Source organism: Conger conger, chromosome 8 (assembly GCF_963514075.1).
Source record: "Conger conger chromosome 8, fConCon1.1, whole genome shotgun sequence".
Taxonomy (NCBI): domain Eukaryota; kingdom Metazoa; phylum Chordata; class Actinopteri; order Anguilliformes; family Congridae; genus Conger; species Conger conger.
In genome coordinates, this window is record NC_083767.1 from 13,441,732 (window position 1) to 13,467,780 (window position 26,049).

At 46.9% G+C, this 26,049-nt stretch overlaps 1 protein-coding gene across 11 annotated transcripts in view; it reads left to right on the forward strand.

The window, feature by feature from the left end:
• gab1 (GRB2-associated binding protein 1) overlaps positions 1-26,049 on the forward strand; it is a 63,887-nt gene that overhangs the window by 21,095 nt on the left and 16,743 nt on the right. For 10 of the 11 annotated variants that reach the window (XM_061251227.1, XM_061251228.1, XM_061251230.1 and 7 more), the window contains 2 exons: positions 19,451-19,745; positions 24,458-24,671. In XM_061251227.1, coding sequence (XP_061107211.1) covers positions 19,451-19,745; positions 24,458-24,671 — 509 coding nt within the window. Of the gene's footprint in view, positions 1-13,276; positions 13,354-19,450; positions 19,746-24,457; positions 24,672-26,049 lie in introns of those variants that run through there. The other variant, XM_061251234.1, reaches the window with a different exon arrangement.

Sequence of the window (26,049 nt, forward strand, 5' to 3'; positions counted from 1 at the left end):
ATGCACACACACACTCACCCACATGCACACAGACACACATGCACACACACACTCACTCACATGCACACACAGACACACACTCACATGCACACACAGACACTCAGTCACATGCACATGTGCAGAAAGTATGCAGTGACATATCTGCGTGCGCACACACACACACACACTGTAATGGCCAGTTCCCCCTATTCCTGACCTTTATGGAGTTGTGCCTGGGTACCTCTCAGTTTTAGTCAAACACGCAGCAGATGTTTGAGGCGGGGCTGAGACACGAGGGGTTAAACTGGAGGAATGGGGCAGGGCTCGTCTGGACTCAGACGGGGGAGTGTGGACCTAGCAGGCCTCGCTGTGTCAGGTGTCAGGTGACCTCCAGGTCACAGGTCGCTATGGTGGGCGTGGGGCGACCCCTTCTCCGCCCCGTTTCCATGCAGCTGCAGGAGCTGAGGGTGCCTTTCTCTGATTGGTCAGGCCTCGCTCGCTGTGTGTGTGTGTGTGTGTGTGTGTGTGTGTGTGTGTGTGTGTGTGTGTGTGTGTGTGTGTGTGTGTGTGTGTGTGTGTGTGTGTGTGTGTGTGTGTGTGTGTGTGTGTGTGTGTGTGTGGCGGTCTGGCAGTGCATCTCAGGTCAGTGTAGTGGGCCGGGGGATTGGGGAACCCTCTTATTTGAGAAACTGCAGCATGCCGCTTGATTTAACGGCCGTTCTGTTAGCGATTCCCGAGCGCACGGCGATTGGTTTTCGGGGCAGGCTTTTTCTTGTGCGTTGGCGCGACTCGAATGTGGCACTGGCAGGCGCAGATGTGCTGCCAACTCCCTGAAATTCATCCACGTTTATCTGTTACAGTCCTCCCCACTCTATTTGGAAGTGTTCGCGGTACTTTTTGTACCGCTCTGTGAGATACTGTGGCATGAGTCATAAATTCTCAGTGGGCTCTCTTACAACGCAGATCTTCAGGTATCGACTAAACATTAACATCAACGTTATTTAAATGTAATTCACAATGGGACACGTTGTATATTTTTCTTGTCGAATTTGCTGTAATGTGGAAAGTTCTGAGAAACTTGATACTTTGATTGTTTGTTTGTGTGCAAAAAAGATTATCATTTAGATGCCTTTTTATGAGTTTCAGCTGCCGGAAAAGGACTATTTTTCCAGAACCGTCTGTTTTCTCTGAATGCTGAGATGGTTGTAATAAGTCATATAACAAAATACAGGAATGACATTACAGTGTGCTTAACCATATCGTGTTCTGTGTACGTATGCTTAACCATATCGTGTTCTGTATACGTATGCTTAACTATATCGTGTCCTGTATACGTACGCTTAACCATATCGTGTTCTGTGTACGTATAGCGATGTTGCATAGTGATGTAGGTTATTCCAATAAGTGAGGCTACAGTGATTTGAGTGTAAAAGTTTCATGTTGAATATTTTCCCGATAATTTGCATGATTTTAATGGGGTGAACATGTGGAGAATTCATAGTTTCATACTAGGAAGAGCGAGTTGGACCACCCGTGACAAACCTTTTTTCTGGAAATGGACAGACAGACAGACAGAATGACGCAGGTCAGATCATCACATGCAGCTCTATAATTCAATGGAGACCATACAGCAGAGGACCATAAAAAGACACTCCGCACGTCATTTTTAAGAACTCCCAAGAAAAGAAAAAGTAGTGACATTTCTGAAATATTTGTGGTCAGCCTTTTAGCTTTTTGCTTTGTAAAAGATTTTTTTGGAGACGGGTCACCGATCCCCTCCCATTTGCTCCACATGAGTGAGAGTTTCTCACCAGCGTGTAATTAAAAAAAAAAAAAAAAAAAAAAAAAAAAGAAGCAAAGCGTTATGTTTTTTCAGCCGAATGGGGAGAAGTCGAATTCACAGGAGTGAAGGTTGCTTTGAGTGTCCTGTGGCTGAACCGGGTGGAGGCAGGTGGGTGTAGGCTGAGTTTGCAGCTCTGGAAGAGCAGACCACACTGTGGTGGAGGTGAAGCTGAGGGGCGGATTGGGTCCCGACTAGCTGCTAAAAAAGAGGGTCAAAGTGCGTCTCCAACTGTTATGGGATAAAATCTCGGAAAGGTTTGGCTGGCTCCTGGCGACTCCGCAGGGAACCGCGACTGTCCGGGAAGGCCAGTGTGGATATTCCTCGTGCTTGCGCTTCAAGCGGTTTGTTAGTTTTTCTCGATGCTTTCATTTTGTTTCAGTTCGGAAGGCTTGTGGTTCAAACCTCAGGTGTTTGTCTGTTGTACGCCGTGTGCAAACCTCAAATCTGCACATTTAATGCCTGTCTGGGTTCTCTGTTCTTCTTTTATGATTAGGTTTGTTTTTAAAATTATTAGGTTTGGTGTTTTGGATAAGTACTTTCTTGTTTAGTCGATTTCTGTTGGTTCCACAGTAGAGGCAGTGCATTGGATAATGTATTTTATTATTTTATTATTGGATAATTCTGTTTCCCACCCTCAGATAATGATGTCTAATTTAAAAAAAGGTTTCTTGGCTATTAATTTGAAACTGTGCATATGTGCAATACGATTTGGATGAAATTCCCACAGAATCCCACACTGCTCAGCTTGTTTTTGTTCCAGGGCAGTACAGAGCAATCCAAGGAAATCTAGATAGCAAAGAATGCTGCAGTCAAAATAACTCCCCATTTCTAGCCACAACTGTCATTTCCTGACATACCCTGGGTCCTGTGATTTTGCTTGGCACTACCAGTTGGCTTTTTCACCCGTCTGTGTCTAGCAGAGACAGAGACGGGTTTTGTTTGTGCTGATTTTGTTCTCGCGAAGAGGTTGTCTGTGTGAGCAGGTTCTTTCAGCAGCCACGCAACAAGCAGACTTCGATCACCCTAAAGACTGAGATTGTTGCAGGGCAATAGCGTGTGAATGTAGTTAAGAATTAAGCTTGTCTTGGGAGAGAACTGTGTAGTAATTTTGACCTGCCAGAGTTTGTCCAGGGACACCAGCATAAGAAGGGGCTCAGTGTGCATGAACACACAGGCTTATTGATTGCATTCTTTCAGAGAAGTTTCTGTAAGGTCATAAAAACCACTCTCGCTCCATACTGCATTTGTGTGAAATATAAACATTTTTGTTTTCTATTGTTACACTAATAATAATGATTGTAATGGAATGTTATGGCCCACCTCTGCCACCTCCTGACTGGAAGATGCATGCCTTCAGTCTTGCTGATTTGTTGAGTGTTTGGAACATAGTCGTCATAGCGGACTTGATGCTTCTTCAAGCTCCTAGCTACTGGCAAGCGCAGTTCGTGCTTTGGACTGTAGGCGGCACCCTCTGTTTCAGTTGACTGGTCACATCGGACACTGCCAGATTGACCCTGGAAGAAGTTGTTTCCCTTCCTGTCCAATGAGATTGATCTCTGTATTATGTCCTGAGCAGAGGCTTTGGCAGTGGGGTCACGAGTGACTGCTCATGTGGGGTGCGGAGGGTTTTCGGGGTGATATGTGTCCTGATATGGGCATCACAATACGGTGCACATCCCAATACTCACTGGTATGTGAATTCTGAAATAGGTTTTTCCAACCAAGTCAGATGTCATTGACTAATGCATTTGTTTACTGTGAACAGTAAAAGTAACTTAAATGAACCACACAAAAGCCTTTTCAGTCCACACAATACTTTATAAGCCAAGATAAAAAAATATGATTGCTTTGTTTTGGTTTTTGTTGACACATTATAAAAGTACGTCATTGCAATGCAAACTTTTATTTTGGAAAAATATCTGTGTGGCAATTACTGTATCAACACATGCTCCTCAAGAAGCAAGTGACCTTATAGGACTAGTGCCATAACGATATTACATCATAAACCATTCATTCTATTCAACGTCAATAGTGTAATGGAAATGTCAAGTAGATTTTAACTGAGAAGTAGAGATATCATCCTGCAGGCTTTTAAAAACAAGAGTTCCAGTATTTAATTTTTTTATTGGGCTAAGTAGCATTGATAGAATCAAGCCTCCTCAATCGGGTGCAATGGGAGACGCAGGCGTTTTTTGCTTTCCCTCGCGGGGGCCTGACCGAGAACGAGAAGTTTCCGTGACATTTCCTTTTCCACGTCAGAAGAGGTGGTGACGTCCTGGCAGTGGGATGGCTGCGACTCCGTGCCACTGAGCTGGCAGTGACCTTTGAGATGGCCCTGCCTCCACCGAGCGCTGCCGGCCAGACTCCGCAGTTGCGTCTGGCCGCTCTTCCACAAAGAGGGGAAAAACAAAAAGGCCAGGAACGGGGAAGGGGCAGATGACCGGACCGTGCGCATCACTGGACATCGGAGTCACCACATTTCAGGAACGGCGCTTGCGGGTTTAAATATAGCGCAGTGGCCGTAAGAATCTGCGACATTTTGGCGTAACAAAGGCCGATCTATGAGCGCCGCTCGGCAAAGCACAGAGGGGCTTTTGTGCCGCCGCCCCCCCCCCCGCTCGCGGCCTCCGTCACCAAGGCTGCAGCGGACGAAGTCCTGACGCTCCTCCCCCAGCCTTTTTACAGCGGGCCAGCCTGGGGACCTTTGAGTGACGCTCGCCGAAACCGCGCCAGGCCGCGTCACCGCTTCTGTTGTTCGGCCGGCGTTCTGGTCCGCTTGGCCCGGCTGAGGTAGCGCAGCTCGAACAAATAACAAACACGCTTTTTAAACTGTTTCTGAGGTCCGTTATTAATTTTTGTTTATTTCAAGTGCTCAAGCATCTCTCTCCCCAGCATTAGTGTGGATGTAGCCTGTGCTGCTAACCGCTAAAGGCGTATTGAGAAGCTGTATGCTGGAGTGATTGCACGATTCATTAACTCCTCAAGATACTTTCTGGAAAGACTCTAAACATTCTTGTTTTAGAAATATGTCAATGGGTATGCTACCTTATATGCTCTGTGCAATGTGTCTAATGTGCTACAAACTGATAAACCCCACCCCGGTATGCTTCACGATAACTAAATGCTTTGAGTCTTGCCACTTCAGCACACCAGTGTGTTTTTCCCATCGTCTTTTAGGGTGATGGTTCCATTGTGTTGCAGTCATTGTGGATGCAGACCTTCTGCTCTTCCTGGAACCTTATTGCACTCGGTGCACTGTATTGTAAGTCGCTCTGGGTAAGACTCCGGCCACATAATTGCAAAGGCAAATTTAGACGGGTCTCATTAAGGTCAGTGAACCTCACAGCAGGTGAAGGGAGCTAACACGCTTCGTTGTTTACACATCAATAATTTACAGGAAAGGGGGGGGGGGGGGGGTCGTCACGCTCCAATGCTAGTCTCGCAAACAAAAAAAAAAATGTTCCAGCAAATGCTGGACGTGACTTGTCAAGCGGCGGCTCCCTGAAGAGAAATTTGCTTGTGGCGCTTGGGGTCGGCGAGACGTTAGCGTCCAAAACGCTAGCGCCTGAAGCTGGGAAAGTGGGGCCTCGATGGGTTTCAGATCGCCGTAGGCTAATTGCTCGCCGGCGAAGAGTAGCTGGGTGCTGTGCTGAAGCCCCACTGGCTCACTGCGGGGTGCAACGCAGAGGGAGGAGGATTGCTGTTAGCCAGGCAGACAGTGCCAATCTGGGCCTGGGGGAACCTGTGAATCTTCCCCTACACTGAGGTTTCGCCCAAATGATACTGCAATTTCCCTCAAATTTAGCGCATTTGATTTATTTGGTCTTCATCTTAGTAATACATAAATTCATTTTCACTGGATCCTCACAAATGGCAATGGTCTTCCTAAAATGGCTGACCTCTGCTTGGGTGAAATCCTCCTGCTCGAGTTTTAATAGTATCGGAGGCAGTATTTCTGTGACCAATTTGTCTTTTAACTGTAATGGCAGTCAGAGTAAGGCTGTCTAGAAGTAAAGAGGTTGTCTTGCTATCTCAAAATTGTTCTTATTCAAGGCCAAACAATATGGTCAGGTCGGAGTTTAATGAAATGCAGACTACATTTTCTTGTTGACATAATACAAAATAAATGTGTCTAGAACAAAAGAAACAAAGGCCCTGGGAGCAGCAGTAATGGACCAGAGCAGTCTGGTGTTTTCTGTGGTCTAGCAAGTCTCATTTTATGAGAAGCCTGGACATCCAAGGCCTTCAGAAAAAATAGAACCTCTCTCTTATACCAACATGGTTATGGTTTTCAGATTATTCAAAATACAGCATTATTCAAGGTTTCCCAAAAATTAGGAGGTTTAAGAAAAATAAAGAATATAAAAATGTGTCTCCTCCTGAAATATGACTCATTAAAGCTGTTACTGTTTGTCCCTATTGCCTGAATGGTCCCTATTGCTAAAGAATGCAGGGAAACCGTATTGTGTTGAACAAGTACACCACTCATTGGTAAAATGACTGCAGATCTCGCTCTTTAAGTAGGTTAAGGGGCTTTTATTTGTGAAATCAGTCCATGGTCATATGATTGGGGTTCCTCTACTCGAGAGGGAAGTTGTTAATAAGCAGCACAAGGCATTTGTTTACCACCTACAGTTTTAAGAGAGACTCAGATTTTCCATATCATTGTAGACATGGTGCTCAACTGTAGCTCTATTGACCTGCTATTTTAGATGCTTTTAATATACATTAGGAGGAACAGGACAGTAAAAAGGCAGTACAGATTGATGTTGGCTTAATGGTTTGTGTGAGAGTTGCACAATGGTACATTCCCCCCAAGAAAAGGCCCAGGTTGTGAGAGTAACATGTTCCTTTCTGTTGTCGGTGTAAAACCCATTAACTGGAGTGCTCGTGTTATAGCAGCAAAGCTGCCCACCGTGTTTGTGAGGCCCAGTCTCCCACCCCTGCTCGTAATACCCTGCAGAACGTCTCTTGTTGTGGAACAGGAAAGGAGGCGCTTGGTGGCGTCGGTTTCCACGGCGCCTGCCACGGTCGCTGGGAAGATGGTCGAAGGCGCGATAGAATGCGTGGTGACGGTCGGACTCGACCTCTCGCTGCAGTGCTACGGCGAGAACGTCTGGTTGCCAGTGTCTGTAGGGTGTCGTCTGACTTCGGCGAGGGGCTCATTTCGCACTTCACCCCGCCCCCTCCTTAAATATTGAGCATGTGGAAGCCGATGGGCTGGGAATCTGGCGGGAGAAGGAGAGTGTTGATTGTTACTCCTTGATTACACCCGTAGCCTCGTTGTAACCCAAGGCTAGAGGTCCGTGAGTTCAGGCGAAGGCGTGCGCTTCAGTGTGACATCATAAAGGCTTACTGATGTCTCAGAGTTAACGACGAGATGCAAGGTAGACCGTGAGGTCCTCCGCACTGTGTGTGTGTGTGTGTGTGTGTGTGCGTGCGCTCACACGTCTGTCTGTCTGTGAGTGCGTTGTGTGGGGCAGGGTTCTCGGTCGCAACATGTTCCACCAACTCTCTCCACAGAAAGACACATGGACACTGGATCCATAGCACAATGAGAGCAGACTCACCAAGTTCACAGTGTTACAGCACTGTAGATGCTAAATGAAATGGTGAGTCAGTCTCTCATTAGTAATTCCCCTTAAGCCATGGTCCTCAAATATCCGGACACATACTCATTTCTGTTTCTGTTTTGTGAATTGATACTCCACTTTGGTCACATTATATGATTGTGCCACAAAGAAATAATTTCAAATGAGGTTTTAAACGGATGAATCAGATCCCTTCTGTCTCAAAAGAGCTGGGGCAGCGCCTTCAGAAAAAGGTTTTGTTGTTTGGGTTGAGATTAGTTAATTGATTGAATTACTGATTGATTTATGTGTTGACTTATGGGTTGGGCCACTCTGGAGTCCTAATCATGGATCGCCCCAGGGCCTTGTGTTTCAGCAATATGCGAAATTACTTCTAAATTGGACCTTAGAACATGGATAGATGTGAATACAGGGAATACATAAAATTAGAATATACACGTTTTAACTGTGCTTGGATATCATACAAGGACAATACCCCTTTTGATGGTTGTGCTGTTTTGATTCGAAACACTTCCGGTAATTTTTCAAACAATATAGCTTACCTGTCTTCCGTTTCTTGGGTCAGCAGTTTCCCTGCCTGGATATTGACGGTTCTGTCCAGAGTAAATGTTTCTGCAGGCCGATGGCGAAGAGCTGGAGGTCTGCACAGTGAGGTAGTGGTGCTGGGTCACAGGGATGGGTTCAGAAGCTGTGCTGCGAGGCCCAGTTAGTGTATCTTTTTTTCTTAGATGTGTGCAGTATTGGCGCAACCTGCAATTATAATTGATTTCATTTTTGCTTGCAGATGCCACCACTCTCTGTAGCTTCAGTGTGAAATATGCCATGTCCACATGATGTGCATTCTGTACCCTCTGTCTATCTTACTAGCATCATGCCATTTGCAGTGTAAAGTCTGTGTGTTATTTATTTTTATTTAAAAAATATTTTAACTTGATGTAAATCTGGCCTTGCGATCTTATCAAGATGGCACAGTTAATCCAGTGTAATGTCTGTCTTGGAAGGAGTGAGTAGCCTCTATCGATTTGCCTCAAATTCAAATGGGGAGGAGAGGAAAGTGATTAATGGGGCAGCAAGCTTGAAGACAGCATGACGCATAGGAGGAGAGCACAGCCAGGCGGCTGGCCCCGGTGAATGATGTCACAGTAGCAGAGCACAGCCAGGCCACTGGCCACTGGCCCTGGTGAATTATGTCACAGTAGCAGAGCACAGCCTAGCCACTGGCCCTGGTGAATGATGTCACAGTAGCAGAGCACAGCCAGGCCACTGACCACTGGCCACTGGCCCCGGTGAATGATGTCACAGTAGCAGAGCACAGCCTGGCCACTGGCCCCGGTGAATGATGTCACAGTAGCAGAGCACAGCCAGATGGCTGGCCCTGGTGAAGGATGTCACAGTGGGAGGTAAGCACAGCGACCAAGTTACTTTCCTTCCCTCAGTGATTTCTGGAAGGCTGCTGCTGCTGCCTCCAAGACTGCAAACAACTGGTCCACCAGCAGGTTCAGCTCAGCCAACCGCAGATGATGTGTAAATTTTGTTTACTTTTATTTCTTTTTATCAAATTTACATGTGCTACATTACTAAGCTAGTTAATTTCTGTTGCTATTAGTTTGCTAGTTCTCAAAAGCTGGTGCCTTCCTGTCGTCCCTGAGTGAAGGAAAGTACCTTGGGCGAGCACAGCCAGTCTACTGGCTCCGGTGGATGATGTCATAGTAGGAGGACAGCAGTCAGGCCTGTGGCCCTTGAAGATGATGTCACAGGGAAGAGATGTGAGCGAGAGCTCAGAAAGGGGCCTCTTCACGAGCTCGTGGGGGCTGAGCCGACCAGCCCCAGGGCGGGGCAGGCTATAATTACTCATTGGAGCTCCTCTGCATTGTTGACCTTTGACCCGCGAGTGAGGCCATGTTTGGAACATGTAGACCCTGCTCTATTCCTGGACTGCTTTCTGTATCTGACGTCAGACATGTACAGACCCTGGTCTGGCCAGCTGACCGTCATAAGACCCATTAACAAACCTGGTACAAGCCAGACAGTCTTCCTCATTCCCCACATCATTTTTAGATTTGTTTTTCAGTCGGGCTTCTCAAGAATGGGCCCAAAAGCTTTTTTTTTTGGTGATTGTTATTATACGACAGAACCGCGAAGGCCGTTGCAGGTTGTCTGATATGGTGTAAGGTGCTTTCCTACAAATGCCAGCATGACTGTTTCAGTGTGGTCTCCTGGCTTTCCCTTTCATTTCCCATAGCAGGGGGGAGACCCTACACGGCGGTTAAACACAGTGGTTCTGGATGTGGTCGTAAAAAGCAGTTGGCTACATGTGGCTCCGTTTAGCTTTAGCTTGGTGGCGCTTGCTTGGTATCCATTCGGGATGAATTCATATCTTGGCGTGTGCGCCTTGGCTGTCATTTTTGGACCCTGGGCCAGAACAGGCTGAGCTGATTGAGTTCCTCGACACAGTGAACGGCCCTTTAAAAGACACAGGAGCATGTCGTAGAATGTGCAACCTGTTAGATTCCTCACAAGCCTTTCGGTACATTTAGACATGAATGAGGTCATGCACTCCGGGAATGCACCAACCAGCTTAAGGCACAGAAAATATATCAATTCTGCCTTGTAAAATCAGTTGCATTAAAGCTATGAAATACTATGGATTAGCACTTCATCGGTTTTATTTACTTGACATATTTTGGGCTGGAGTGTGAGCTCGAAAAATATAAAGTTATACCAATCATACTTAACTTAAAATGAGAGACATTTGCATGTTCATACAATACATAAATGGCTTTATATTTAAGCATTTTTATGTTGTGCATAATGCATTGGCTGTGAGTCATGAAACTGTTTAAATATACTTAACCAAGTGTCAGAAAGTGGGAAGCATGTCTTTCACTGTGATATATCTGTGAAGGTCTTTTTGATCTTGCCAGGTGTGCCTCAAAAGCACCAGGCACCTGGGTTGATTGCCATTGGGGCTCAGCTGTGAGTTGACTGTAGGCGATGCCGTCACTGTCAAATGTCCTGAAGGCAACCAGGCTTTGTGTTAGTCTCCCACCCCGTGTGCCTTCTGTAGATGCCCCCATATCCCACCATAAGCATTGAAGGCTGCCCCTCCACCCAGAGATTCTGTTCAGAGAGCCAGTCATTGTTACTTCAAACTCTTTCATTTGCTTGTTCCCCGCTGCTTGTATTGTACGCTACGGTTTCCCTCAAATTTCTCTTCACCACCTTTTCCTGTGCTTTGGGAATAATTTCACCGTTTTCTGTTACTTTAATTCTCGCTGGAAAATCCGACGTCTAGCCGTTTGCAATGATGCGATTTTAAACAGATGTACTGTAAAGGGGTTTGATTGATGGATTTGGCTGCTAATGTTGGCACGCTTTTGATTGTACGCATTTGCCTGTGTTAGATCTCTTATTTCCTCCGTCTACTGCAATGTCTAATTTTCCGTCTCTATACTTCGTTTGCATGTTGTCTGTGCCGGATTAAACTGATGTTTTGCAATAGCGGTTGCAAATATCTGCTCCAGGACTGGCTGTTATTCTCTGCATATTTCAGTCGAATGCATCTTTTTAAGTTGATGTCATGGTTTGTGAATGAAAGCCCTTTCTGCTTCCATCTAAAGACCATAGTAATCAAATTCACCTCTGGTGTTTACAGTAGTTAAAGTGGAAAGAAATGGAAGAGTTGTGAAACCTCCTCTTATTGCTAAATATGATTGCCTGCACTCACAGATGGACGATTCCTTTAAAACTGTGGTTCAAATCATGGGCAGATACCTAGACATATAGCCATATATGTCTATTTCAAATAAACTAGCCGCTTAAGGATACAATCTTTATTTTATTTTGAGCAGTCAAGTAGATGTTTTATTCTGAAAACTATGTATGCTTGTCTATTCCTACAAAATGTAGCGTGTACTTTAACAAGGTTCCCTTAGCAGCAGTTACTATAAATGACTGGTTCTCTTCGACATTGTATGGCTTCCCTCCTGATTAGCGCGATTGGCTACGCGGTCATATTTTATGCAGACTTACGAGGAGGGTGAAGATAATTGGATTTCCCTGGCAGCAGGGAGGCTCGCCTCGAGCGAAGAGCGTCTCGTAACCTCGCTGGGCTACCAGTTAAAAACAATGAGCTAAAAGACGTAGAGGCAGCATTGTGTTTCAAGACCGCTAAAAATAGCGGGTGTTGTAATGGGAGCTTTCTCCGCCTAATTTAACTTTGACGTTGGATGTGACATTTGGAGCCCGCACTCGCTTTTTAAACTGCAGCCGTGGGGATCGGAGCTCCCGGTTCGCGAAGCAAAATCGGCGTCTTTATTCGCACGCCCACCGTTCCAGACTCGCTGGGGAAGGAGGCCCAATTAAGCGGGCATTCCGACTCCGGCTGTTAGACGAACCGGGACGCATTTCACAGTTACAGATGACTTAAGTGTCATTTGTGAAGAGCCAATAAACAGCGCCTCCTCTGAAAGCAATAGGTCCCCATCCAGGTCCCAAATGTTGCTATGGCACCCAGGGCCCAGTCTGTTGATATTGGCACTGAGAAGAGGAGCTGAAGCACCAGTCTGGTGAATGAACTTTACTGTGAAAGCAGTCTGTGCATCAGATCTGCTTGAGAGGTGGGATTGTCTAGCTCTGTTTGGAGTTTGTTTAGAGCAGTTTCTTAAATGTTTTGACCTGAGGGTCCCGATTTAATATATTTAGAAGAGGTAAGTAAGTAAGTGAGAAGTTAACCGGCTATGTGTGAAAACACACCCATACGCGCACATACAGGCCCACACACACACATGCACAAGCAGAAACAAATGCATGCACACATACAGACACAAACACACCCACACATAAACACACGCAAACAAAAACAAATGCACACATACAGACACAAACACACACACACAGCCTTGGTCAGATGACTACATAATGTTAATAGAAGACTGCCATCGTTTTTCAGAAGTTCAAGCCTACTTTAAGTGGCAGTGTCGATCACTTATGCACAACGTTGAAGGTAGTGATTGATCTGATTATACAACTTGTCTTTGTGACCCATAATATACCTGTCAACCCTCATCCACAGTGCGGTAGCTTAACAACCAATGAAATTGAGCATTTCCCTCCGCTGAGTGCAAGCTGTGTAACAGTGGCACTTTTCTTCTGCAACGCAAATAGGATTAGACCGCCTTCCGTCGAACTGCGGGTGACAACATTTCTGACCCAAAACCTACTGTAATTCAAAGTGCCCTCTTGGCTCCGTCTCTCTTGTCCTCGTAACACTCTTAACTTGGCACTTCTGACCGGAACCGCCAAGAATTTCCAAACATTCTCACGCAGTTGCATATGTTTTTAATAACATTGTTTTCCTGATTGGAAGGCCTCCAAACAAATCCTCTTTGCCTGAATAAACTGGCAAAGCGGTTGTGTACAGTTTTTTGGCTGGATGGAAAGTGTATTCTGGGTCCTGTTTATCCCCGTCGGAATTGTGTGTCAGAAATGCATAATGCATGAGCTGGTCCTGTACGCTTTCTTATCTCCAAGATGGCAGCGCCTGTTGAACAGAGCGGAGACGTAAAGGAACAAAGAGACCTTTCTGTGGGTTGAGGGGGGGTCAGGGGGAGGAATGTGGGGGTGCTCCGTGGCCCCTCGGTGACCCCCCCGTTCCCGCCCCAGTGTGGCACAGAGGACCCTGCCCCCGACCCACTGTGTCAGCACTGCTCTTTCATCGTCAGCCCGGCTCGATGGACGTGCGATCCCGTTCGCTCGGAATTCCCCGGAGCGCCGCTTCTCCCGCCGCCCCGGATGGCCCCGCCCGCGCATGGGCCGAGCCGAATCCCGGGCCCGTCCCGTTTACCGAAACGTCTCGCGGAATAATCGGTAGAGGAGGGAGCCTAGTAGGAAGAAGGTTCCAGTTGGAGCTTTGCTTTGGCTGCAGGACCGGAGGTCCAGGTAGGTTTGGATGGACGTGTGGGGGCTTAGATGGAGATATCCGGTCTTCTCTAGGTGCCATGGCTGAACGTTATTGAATGTGCAGTTGTAGTGGAACACATAGCTTTTCTTTAAATGGGCAGCTCTGCTGTGGAAGAGAGACATTCAACATTGTTGTGATGACGGTAGAAAATGTCTGGGTCAGCTAGAGGGAAAGATGCTTTCTGCTCGTAGGTAGTGCGCCCGCAGGCCAGAATGAGAACTCAGGGACAGCATTATCGGAGTGAATGGCGTCCCTGTTTTGCGTCATCAACAGTGACGGCCTGTCCGACCGCAACACCTCCGTACTGTCCATGGCCATAAGCAGACGCCTCTCTTATTTGGTCGCCTGTCGTCCCTCTCAGTTCTTGACCTCACTATGTTCTCTGTGAATGCGGTCCGCTATGTCCGGCTCCCGATCTAATTTAGCACGAGCCTCGCTGTGCGTTCGGCTTCTCTGTGGAAACAACGGTGACGCAACGGCCGAAGCAAAAGGAAAATACCACTACCTGGCAGACCGAGGTCAAGTGCATTAGCATTGGAATGACTGTATTTTTTTAAAATCTATTTCCAAAAATAACTGGTCCAATCATGTTTAAATATAACAAATACTATCTTGGGTAACCAAATACTACTTACTATGTATGAACTGCTTTACTAAATGATCACAAATTAATCATAAATACTTCTGTGGTCATTTTAATTAATACATTAATTTAGTTAATACATTTGATAGGGGTGGGCCCTGACTTGTCAGTCAGCTGTGACTGAGGTGGGTAAGCACACAAATCTATTATAATTTCATAAATGAAGCCAAATTAGTTTATATAAACATATAAACATCAAATAAGACCAGAGACCACACAGAGTGGTGAAATCAATTACTCTAAATGTGAATGCAATTATTTACTAAAGGAATATTGGCAAATACATAAATATTTTTGCAAACATATACAGCTTTTATTTGTAAATCATGTATTTCATAATACTTTAATAAACAGGTCTTCTGAAAGCAATGATAAGACTTCGGTCTGGTGTCTTCCATGCAGACATCTTGATTTGTGGACCTAATAACTGTCACAGTGAAGCGATCTGTAACGCACAAGCATTCAGACACGCTTTCTCTCAGCCGTGGAGGTTTGGTAGCTGGACCTCGAGTCGCGCTCAGAGAAGAAAACCCCCCGTTCTCTTCGTTTCTAACAGACACGCGAAGGCGGTAATGCCGCCTCTTCCAGCGTACATGCCGATATGTCGCTGCGCTCTGGTGACGTTTATTGTGTTTGGGTAATCGCGCTAAGTGGGCGACGCTGTAACGGCGAGGCGAGCGGGGCTCCGTGCGGGGCCTTTGTGCGTCCAGCTCCGTCCGATAGAGCGCTTCTCAGGGACGATGCGTCACCGTCGGCTGTCGGCTGTGTCACGGAGGCGCGGGAGGAAGGTCGGCCCGCTCCGTGTTCATACGCCCGGGAGACGAGGCTTCGCCCCGCGAGGGTCCCTCGCTTGCGTTCAGAAAACAAACGGGAAATAAAGACCGTGGGTTGATGTGATATTTAATTTGAGACCTGTAGCCCTTTCGGATTTCACGAATTTGTCGGCGGTGAATGTGCCTTGCAGTATTTTTTTTTCTCTACAAAACCCAGATATTCTCAGCATTCTTGAAGGGATGGTGCCCCTGTAGTTTTAAGGCTGAGTTACGGGGTTTGATTTACTTCTGTGTTGTTCAAACCTCTGTCTCATGCCCTGCAGTGGCTGTGTATGTAGGCCCCGCCCCGCCCGTTCCTCCGGCCTCTCCTGGCCTATCCAGGCAGATGTGTGGAGAGCTGACCTGTCAATCAAATCTCTCTCCCAATCGCACCGCCCCGTGTAATCTGAGCCCGATCTCCCTGATGAAAATCAGAGCCTTAAGTGCTTTGTCATGTACTGGAGAAACTCTCAGTTCCTCTTACTGGAGTGGCCGGGCTCAGCAGCACTTACCGTACAGTGTGTGTGGAGAGGGGCCTTGCTGACTGTGCCAAAACACAACACAAACTCTCCTCACTGTGGGCCCTACACGTTATTGGTTTGATTTAAATGTAAATGGTAAATGTCTGCATTTCCATAGCGCCTTTATCCAAAGTGCTGTACAATTGATGCTTCTCATTCACCCATTCACACACACTCACACACACCGAAGGCGATTGGCTGCCATGCAAGGCACCAACCAGCTCGCCGGGAGCAATTGGGGGTTAGTTGTCTTCGACACACCCAGGGTGCTGTTTGTCATGTAATATACATTGCACGTACAGATGCAAGCTTAAGTTTGTATTTTGTCATGTTAGCAAAGAGCTTCTGTTTGGAAACCGGGGGTTTCGCACACTTGATATTGACACCGTTCCGAAATAACCCAGGTCCTTATGATCATCTGAATTCACCCCCCACCCCCAGGAATGGTGACACGCGTGGCTGGCATGGAACCCTTCCAGATGGACGTTGTCTGTTTGAGGGGTGCGGTGGGGGTTTGTTGGGGGATGCGAGAAAGGGAGGAGGGGCGAGAGGGCCTGGCTTGGGGGACGGCCTGCTCCGGAGGAATTTTCCATGCCCGGCATTCCACGCTCCGAGAGGAATGTTGCTGAGGACTCGCTCCGGAGGGCCGGGCCCTGCTATATCTGGCCCAGGGACCGCCGAACGGGCCGGTTGTGATTGGCTGGGCGGTGCGGTTCCCGGGGCTGTTTATCTCTGTGGGTTCGGCCAATTTTGTTGTTGGGACGGGCCTGTGCTCTTGGGGCTACGATTGGCTCGCCTACAAAGAGACTTGAGCTGAAACAACGCTGAGAGGATAGACAAAAACAAATCGCGTTGTTAATCCAGATTTTAAAAAATGTTCTGGGAAAGTAAAGGGCTGGTTTCACAGACGCAGATTAAGTTTAGTCCTGGTCTAAATTGAGCTCCATTCAAAATAGAATTTAGTCTAGGTCTTGGTTTAATCTGTGTGTGTGAAACTAGCCCAACGTGCCTAAGCTTTAGTTTACTTTACATGCCATGCAGTCTCCTTTGAAGTAGCTTTAGCACTGCTAATCGTGAAAGCCGCTTATTCATTTTTTTACAAAATCATAATGCTCACACAAAGGACGGGCTCTATTTAGTTGTTTTTTGGTAAAGTCTGTTCCTCTTCCCTCTGATTCGATAGAATATTTAAGTCTAATGCTGCCGACGTGATACAACCACCGAAGGCTGTTAGTCAGCCCAGCAACAAGTACAGCCGTGAGTCAGGGAGTCCCAGTCTGTGGATGTGTGAGAGTGACTCTGCCCTGGAGCAGGTGCTGGAAGCCCGAACTCTGTGAGACTGCCTGGCCCCGCTGGCACCCTGCCCCCCTCCCCAAATCTCCCGCTACTCCAGGGCAGGGAGAGAGCCTGCAGGGGCCTTTTCTCTGAGAAACTGGATCTGATATGAGCACTGTCAATGGAGTGTTGTGAAATTATAGGCTAAATGCGAAGGCTTAAAATGATTAAATGCCTCGATTTTTTTCCCCACTGTCCAGGCACTTATGCATGCATGCGCTCATCAGCCTACATATACCTTGTGTGTGGGTGTGTGTCTGTGTCTGTGGGTGCACCATATGTACACTCACTGGGCACTTTATTAGGAATACCTTTCACCTACTTATTCATGTGATTATCTAAACAATCATGTGGCAGCAGTGTAGTCTAATTAATACCTAATAAAGTGCTCACTGAGTGTATTTATATTTTCCACCGCTGCTTTGGCTCTTGATGAATGTACCATGAATCAATTGTGGCAAAAGACACAGCAATCCAACACTCGTCTATCAATTACAGTAATATATCCAGGCATTTAGTCAATGGTTCGTCGTAAGTTGCTGAGTTATGTGGGAAATGTAGTCTTTATTCGGCTGAAGGCAAAAACAGCTGCTGGATCTCTATCGATTATTCACATTGCTTCCATTTTAATCATCGTGGGCCGGCAGACCAAGGGGAGAGTCCGTAAAGTGTGTTTATTTAATTTTCCGTTTAAACCTGCCTAGTTGTTCTCCTTACAGGAGTAATGAACTCTTTTGGGTATAAACAACCCCAATGGGGTACTTGAGCTTGTGTTTTTGATTGGGTACAGTTAGTTGGACATCTGGTTTAAAATGCGTCAATGAAACCATTTTTTCAGAGGCATGGTACCTAAAGGGTGGATCAAATGTAGCTACAGCTTATGATAATTAAGCAATACAGAATGAGAGCTAGTGTTGTAAACAGTCATGCACAGGGGTGTCGTTAGGCATGACGCGTTACAACATATATTCTAGTTTGAATTGAACATTTATTTATACAGGGTAGGGTGACCAAGTGCACAGGCCTGACCTCATTTATACAGTAAACAATGATTGATGACATAATATCATTTACAGTGTTGACTGTATTTTGTAATCTTGTTTGCAAGTAACAGTTTGTGCCTGGAGTGAATGTTTACAAACTGTTACCGTATCGGATTTATAGTAACTTTAGAACGCCGTCTCGGCCAATCAGCATCCAGGACTGAAACAACCCATTTTATAATAAGAATTATATGCTGCGGAAGTGGAAGGCAAACATGGCTGTTACGCAGTGCGTACTTTGTGTGTGACTCGGTGCAATCGTGGCCATGTACGCAAGTTTGCCATAATAGCACAAATAAACAACAACCAAACCACAGATTCCAAAGTTTGCGAAACTCCGAGAAATCTGCGAGGCTCAGAGTAATCCGATGTGGTAAATCTGATTAATCTAGAGCCTCTTGCTTAGTTAGGAATGACTGAAGAGAGAAACTCAGTCGTTTGTACACAGTAAAACAAACCACATCGCGGCTTCCTCTGTGCCGGTTATTAAATAGTTCTCAAAAACAAAAGAAATGAGCAATGCGTTTGTGTTGTTGCCTCATAATCTCCTTTCGTCAGACATAATATTTTATTAGTGTTTGTGCACCCTGTGTGACGTCTGCTTGCTTTCCCAATGCCGGCTCAGCCACTTTAATGAACTGGTTTAATTAACTAAAAAAAAAAAACTAGAGACCTGGAAATTCATCATTTCAAGGCTTCCATTTTATGGCTCATTTGTAGCTCATTTGCAGATGTCATGGGCTTCTTCATAATGCCTCTCCATGTCAAAATATACCCTGATGTAAACCCTGTATGTACCCCCAATGTGTACCCAGCAGATTGACAACCAAATGGGCTATTTGATAGATGGACCGGCAGGTTAATTTTCCAAAATAATTTTAATTACCCCTTAAGGCACTGTCCCAACAATGTCTCCTGGCCTTAGGGTGAGATTTGTGATGACTGACTGATGAAATTACCGTGACTCTCGATGCCGCAGCGTTAGGTCTGCCAGTAAAGCGCAGTTATTCTTAGTGTCCTTGGCTTCGCGTTGCGGCATCGATGAATTCGGTTCACTCTCCCACAGTCTGAAACTATTTGAGTCATTTCTGGCTTCAGCTCAGAGGCTCCTCTTTGTTTAGCTTGATGTTATAAAGCCTCTGTGTTGTAAAACCTTAACGCGCTCCCCATATAGAATAGTTTCTTTTGTGAGCCACCTTCTGGGTGAGTCACGAAGTGCGTCTGTGATAAATGTCGGTCGTACGTCACTGGTAGACAAACCTGCGGAGGAGAATCTTCCACGAGGCCCAAGAGGTGTTGACGAATGAAAAGACTGATTGGAAGGTGCAGAACGAGTCCACCGAGAGGCTGTGCGTTTGGTCACGGGAGGGAGAGCTGGGTTTAGTCAGCCTCGTTTTATCAGGCGCAGCCTGTTGCCTTGTGGCTTAGGTACGTGACTGGGACCCAAAAGGTTGGTTGTTGAAGCCCCACTGTGGCAACGATAAGATCTGCACAGCTATTGGGCCCTTGAGCAAGTCCCTTAACCCCACATTTCGCCACTGTGGATTGTCCCCTGCTTTGTTGTACGTCACTCTGGATAAGAACGTCTGCTAAATGACTTGTGATGTAATGTAATCTCCCCTGCTTAGTCAAATCAAGTCGCTTTGGATAAAAGTGTGAGCTAAATAACAGATGATTTATTTATATTGTTTATCACCCCCCCCCTTCTCTCCCCTACCCAGGCATGGAAGAAACGGTGGTTTGTTCTTCGCAGTGGTCGTCTCACCGGGGACCCAGATGTGCTGGAATACTACAAAAATGACCACACCAAGAAACCCATCCGCGTCATCGACCTGAACCTGTGCGAGCAAGTGGACGCCGGCCTGACCTTCGACAAGAAGGACCTGGAGCACAGCTTCATCTTCGACATCAAGACCATCGACCGGATCTTCTACCTGGTGGCCGACACGGAGGAGGACATGAACAAGTGGGTCCGGTCCATCTGCGACATCTGCGGGTTCAACCCGACCGATGACGGTAAGAGCTGAGCGCCGCGTGCGTGAGGTCTTCACACTCCAACCTCCAGCGTTAGGCCAGAAGGCAGGGTTTTTACTTTTTTTATTTTTTTATTTACAGTATTTCATGGGTTCTGATACACCAGACAAGCTCAGTAAAGTGTAGAAATGTATCAAAAACCCAGGTCTGCTCCAAACGCATAGCCGTTTGAGCCAATACAAGCTGGACAAGGAAGTGCCAACTGCTGGTAGTACGCTAACCTGTTTATGGTGATACCTGGTGTGGCAGCAAGTGCAATGCATATCTCTGTGGAGGGTGAGGGAGCAGTGAGCTGCCTTCTGTTTGAACTTTTCTCGTCACCGATTCTTGTCACAAATGTGAAATAAAACGCGGATGGAAAACGCTACAGGTGGCTCGGATTTCAGTCAATCTTGTGCAGAGCTGACTTTGCTGACTCACCTCTAGACAACAAATATCGTCTGCCTGTCATTCGGGTTGGTTTCTCTTGACTCATGTCACGCGTTTTTGAGTTTAAAGGACAGCCCCTGTTTTGCGGCCGTTTATTATCTGTTATTGCTTTGAAATATAAACACTCAAAATGGCATTTGCACGATTCTAAAAGCCAAACCCATCACAGAGATGCCCCATGGGACACGAAAGGTTCGGGTTACTCCCGCCAACAGGCCAGTTCAGCGTAGCGTCGCCGCTAGCCTTCGGACACGCTCGTCAGGGAAACCGTTTGTAACCTGACGCCCCGGAGCTCCAGATGTATTCATATTTAATGCTCGCAGCCGCGTATGCAAAGCAAACTGCCTTTCAGACACCCGCTCTCTCCGTCCCCAGGGCCCGACAGGGCCGCGGGGCCGCTCTCGGCTTACCCGCGGCCCCTGAGTACGGTCCCGGGCTAGCCGTAGCCTCGTCTGCCTGTCCGCCGGTGACTGGAGACTGCTAAATGGGACTCTTCACAATTGAAGGTCTTGGCCGTGTAATTAAGGTCTAGCCTGTGTAAACATTTTTGGTCGGACGCCTGTGAAACGTGGCCCTGTTGCCGCGACGTCTCGGCCTTTGTGTACACGGACCTGGATGGGTAAACAGGCCTTTAAATGTGATCTCCCCTGTGGCCCTCCTTGATTAGGGGGTGGAGTAATGTCTGTGGAGTGCAGGTTGTTTTGGGCCGTGTGGTCGCTCCATTCTTCCTGCTCGCATCCACATGAGCTGGGAACCTCAACGATGTTGCCAGTGGAAGTGCTTGTATGGATGTGTGTGTGTGTGTAAGCGACATGGCTCAGGCAGTAAGAGCAGGGTAAGGGTTGCCGGTTCGATCCCCCGCCCGGGCTGTGTCGAAGTGTCCCTGAGCAAGACACCTAACCACCATTTGCTCCTGACGAGCTGGTCGGTGCCTTGCATGGCAGCCAATCGCCGTTGGTCAGTGAGTGTGTGTATGAATGGGTGAATGCGAAGCATCAATTGTACAGCGCTTTGGATTAAGGCGCTATATAAATGCCAACCATTTACCATTTAAGCGTGGTATGGCAGTGTGTGTAAGCGTGATATGGATGTGTATGTGTGTAAGTGTGATATGGATGTGTGTGTGTGTAAGCGTGATATGGATGTGTGTGTGTGTAAGTGTGATATGGATGTGTGTGTGTGTGTGTGTGTGTGTGTGTGTGTGTGTGTGTGTGTGTGTGTGTGTGTGTGTGTGTGTGTAAGTGTGATATGGATGTGTGTAAGCGTGATATGGATGGGTTTGCGTGTGTAAGCGTGATATGGATGTGTGTGTATGCGTGATATGGTGCAGAAGACTGAGGAACTACTTGCTCATCTTCACAGGAGATCTTATTGTTACTGGGCTTGTAAGAAGGACAGTAATCGGTCTGCCAGATGAAAACCTTCGGTGAACTTTACTCTTCTATTTCAAATGGGTGCTTTACTGTGGATGAAGTGTAAATCCAGTGTGTGTGTTGAATGGGGGTCCTGTTGCCATGGAGAGACAGCAGTTGGGTGGGCCGCAGATGAACACAATGTGGGGTGCAGAAGGGAGTGTTTTATCCTCGGGGCTCTGGAGTGTTTCTCCCTTTCAGGCTCTGTGTTTGTCGGGCTCACTTCTCACAGGGCTTCTGAGATATTAGCGATCGATTCAGATCGACCGATCGGAGAGCTAGTTGGCAGACCAGGGCTGGCCAACCCTGTTCCTGGAGATCCACCTGTAGGTTTTCACTCCAAACCCAACAAAGCACCCGTCATTCAACAGATGTGCTTTGTTGGGTTTGGAGTGAACCCGAGGAAGCAGGCCGTCTGTTGGGACGGCACTCCCATCACCGGACTGGTTCAACTCAGGTTCCCTGAAACCCCTCGCCCCGGTCCCAGTGGAAGCCCGGGGCCCTTTTGGGTCACTTTCCAGAGTAAACGCCCCCGGTTTATTTCTTCTCCAACACCGAGGGGAGATAGGCGGAAAAATAAATTGAGTGAAATGGAAGAACCTGTCTCTCCTCGGGCCAGACTCTGGGCCGATTCTCACAGCGCGCTCGAGACGATGAAAACCCAGAAATTCCCCGGGAAGAGAGGCAGAGTGTTCCTTAGTCCACCTTTATTACCGAGAGCCGTCCTTGACAGATTTTCAATTACCTACCGAGGGGTATTGAGGGGATGAGATGTCAGTCCCTGGTGGGGGGGTTTAAAGTGGAGGAGCGCGGTATTCCTCCCGCCCCCCCTCTCCCCCTGGGAGCCCACACGGCGAAGCGTGGGGATGCAGACACGGATGACTAGCGCGGAGTGGGTGGTTGCGGGGGAGAGGAGGGGGGGGTTTTCCGTCCGCCAGAGTGAATCAGCGTTAGCGGCGGCGGCCGGGAGAGCTCGGACCCCCGCCCGCCACACGACCTTGAGGCGCTGACACAGGCTCGCTGCGCGGAGACGTGAAAAGAGATGTGCTCACGGGGGCGGGGTGGGCGGCAGAGTGCCGAACACAATCGGCCTGCAGAGAAAATAACAACCTGGAGACCTTCGGGAAATGCTGTTTGTGTGTGTGTGCGTGGGATGGGAGAAGGTGGGTCAGTGTGGGTGTGTGAGATTAATTGGTTTTTCAAAGGAAAATAAAGAGACTACACACAAGTCATTTTCGAAAGCAGAATGAATACTTTCTTCTTTTTTTTTATGTCTGAATATGTGGACTCCTACAGCTCTGGGGGAAGTCGTGTACTGAGCGATTGTGCATCAGCCTTGTAGAGGCCATTTGCTTTGTGTGTACTTCGTAAGCCTGAGCAACGACTTTTCTGCGGGGTTCCTGTTCTGATATATCGAAGTAAAATTAAATCATGAAGTGAACTACAGTTTTCTCAGAGATACATATTTGGTGGTTTTTAAAGTACTGAAATTAGGCTAGCCATTTTGGAACAACTGCAAACTTTGCATGCGCCTAATTAGAAGCATGGTGGTGCAGTTGATAGCAATGTCGCCTCACAGCAAGAAGGTCCTGATTTCTAATCCTGGCTGGAGCCTTTCTGCGTGGAGTTTGCATGTTTTCTCCGTGTCCACGTGGGTTTCCTCCAGGTACTCTGGTTTCTTCCCGCAGTCCAAAGACATGCAGGCTAGGCTAATGTCAATGTTTTTTTTTTTTTTCTTGGTCCGTCTAATACTGCTGTATTCCTTTGTTTTGATAGCTGTTGCATAAAACCTCATTACTTAGCATTCGTTTATTGACTCAAAGAAAACGTGAAGATTCTCCGCGATACTGTGTGACGTTATCTGCAGACCTGTATATCAGATGTCTTTGCGACTGAATTACAGACCGCTGTCTCTTTTGGAACATTAGTAATAAAGGAAATGGAGTGCGGTATGTTCACACAAGTTAAAGCTGCCCTTTTTTTCCCATGGGGATTTGAGATGGATAGCTGAGGTTTTTTTTTTTTTTTTAGGTTTGGCAGGTGCTTTCTCCTAGTCGCCTAGCGCAACACCGGGGTTTTAATTGAAGACATCTGTGCTTCCCCCACGGCTTGGCTGAACCTCTTTCTGGGAGCGCGCATGTGGCGACCACAGGCACTAGATTATCAAACTCATTTTTCTCTCCGCTACCCAGCGACATTCCAGCGCGTCCCGAAGGAAATCGGCTTTCCGCAGGCAGCCGTAGAGTCCTTGCCTGTCACATCGACAATGCTACTTCACACGCGCGCTGTTACCATTTAAACATGGACCGCACATCCCAGCATGCATTGAGGTTGTGACACGCTAGAAGCTTTAAGCTAGCCCTCAAAGTGTGTGACACCTCGAGCAAGGAGGATGGCAACAAACCAACCAATAATGGCTTTCTAATGTAAATTGGGCTACAGTGAGATTGGCGGTAGTCGATTGCCTTAGTCTCTTCAGAGGTGAAAAATAATAGTAGAAAGTTGAATAATTATGACGTTCTGTTCTACTAGTAAGCCATCACCTCCATTGTATTTCAAGCATATTGCTGCTGACATTAGAAAGTACTGCTGTGTTCACAGAGGCGATGTGATGAATGAGGTTTTAATGAAATTGTTTTAAGAAACGCGTTTTATCTGCACTGAGACTGTAGTATACAGACAGCAGATTAATTTCCTGAACTGGCCCCTCTGTAACTGCTGCTGGAGAGCTACAGAAGGTGACTGCTGAGTGGTCTCACAGAAGGTCAACCCCAGAGGGCGATTTGATTCGTCACTTTGTACCTGAACGAGTGTGGTAGCGGCAGGCTCTGATTGGTTGTTTCCCTGACCCAGATTCGGGGAAGCCCTCGCACCAGTCGAGCAGCACGGCCATGGACGTTCCGCAGCACCCTGGCCCAGTCACCATGACGCCCTCGCCCATGAACAACGTCCCTCCGCCCTACCAGCCCGTCAGCATCCGCCAGCTCAACACCTCGTCCAGCCTGGAGGAGCCCCAGGACTACCTGTGGCTGGTCAACTGCGAGAGCAAGAAGCCAGAGTCCGTCAGGTGAGCCGGGCTGGCGACCTGTGCCAGGCAGGGGTCTCCGATGCTGTTCAGGAGAGAGCAATGTGGATGCAACGCTTTAGCATTCGCATTAGCATTAACGCTTGTTTGAGCTTTTCAAATAATCACAGCCACAAATCGAGAGATGTGTGTTTGGGTGTGATTGGGGAAAAACACCACCCGCAGCAGCCCCTGATTCGCGGTGACATTGCTCGTAGCTTTGCGACTTCCGTGTGATTGGAAAGAGCAAATCACATGATCGCATAGAAGCTGAACGACCTTGCTGCTGATCGGCTGTCTTATGGACACTCGATCGATATCAGTGATTAAAAGCATTTCACATGGCTTCTTGGTTGTTTACTACCACAACCGGTATGATTAAAGAACAAAAATATATATGAATGATCACTTGTATGCCCCATGGCTGCTGTTATTCTTATTAAAGGTGATTTGATATATCACACAGCCCTAACTGCTGTTCTCTGTAAAACTGACTGTGTGTGCACAGAGACTGAACTGCCTAAAGCCCTACTTCTCCAGGTAAAGCCCATGTTGCTGTACTGAAAGCATGTCTTTATTCTCCGTCTCTGGATATCTAGATAGCGTGCAGCTTTCATGCTTATTCCCAGGGGGGTGAATTTGTATAAAACGAGTGAAATTAGCTGCATTTAGGTGAACACGGGGCCTTGTGGCATTGAATCTAATTTTGTCTCAGCACTAGGTGTGCCAGTGCATTATGTAATTCTGTGCTTTGCATTGCTGCAGGGACATTTTCTGTCATGATAAAAAAACGTTTTATGTGGAGTGCGTGAAGTAGTCTAGTCTAAATATCGCTGTGTTCCATAAATGCAGTACTACTTGTTTATTACTTACACATACACACACACACGCAAACACACACACACACACACACACACACACACACACACACATACACGCAAACAGACACACACACACACACACACAAAGGATGGGTGCCAAAGGTGTTTGCCTCATCTCTATTATACAGGAGGGCGTATTGCACAGTAGAGTCTTCATTTATTTATGACGTTCAACTGGTCATAAATCAAATGGTTCAACAACTGTACCGCCCAGAGAACAGATTTGAGCTTCTGTAGCTCTGCTACAGCCAGTACATATACACCAATTAGCCACAACATTAACACCACCTGCTTAAACCAGTTTTTTCATGATTAAAAAGGCTTTAAACTGTATAAACTTGTCTATTAACAGTTAATATTGTGTATATGATATGTGTGTTTATATAAGCAGATCATGAGCAAATTGCATTCAAAAGTAAAAATTTTAAATGGAAATCTTGTAAGCTCATTGGGATGGGGGGGGGGGGGGGCATTGTTTTGTTATTTAAACATCTTGTTAC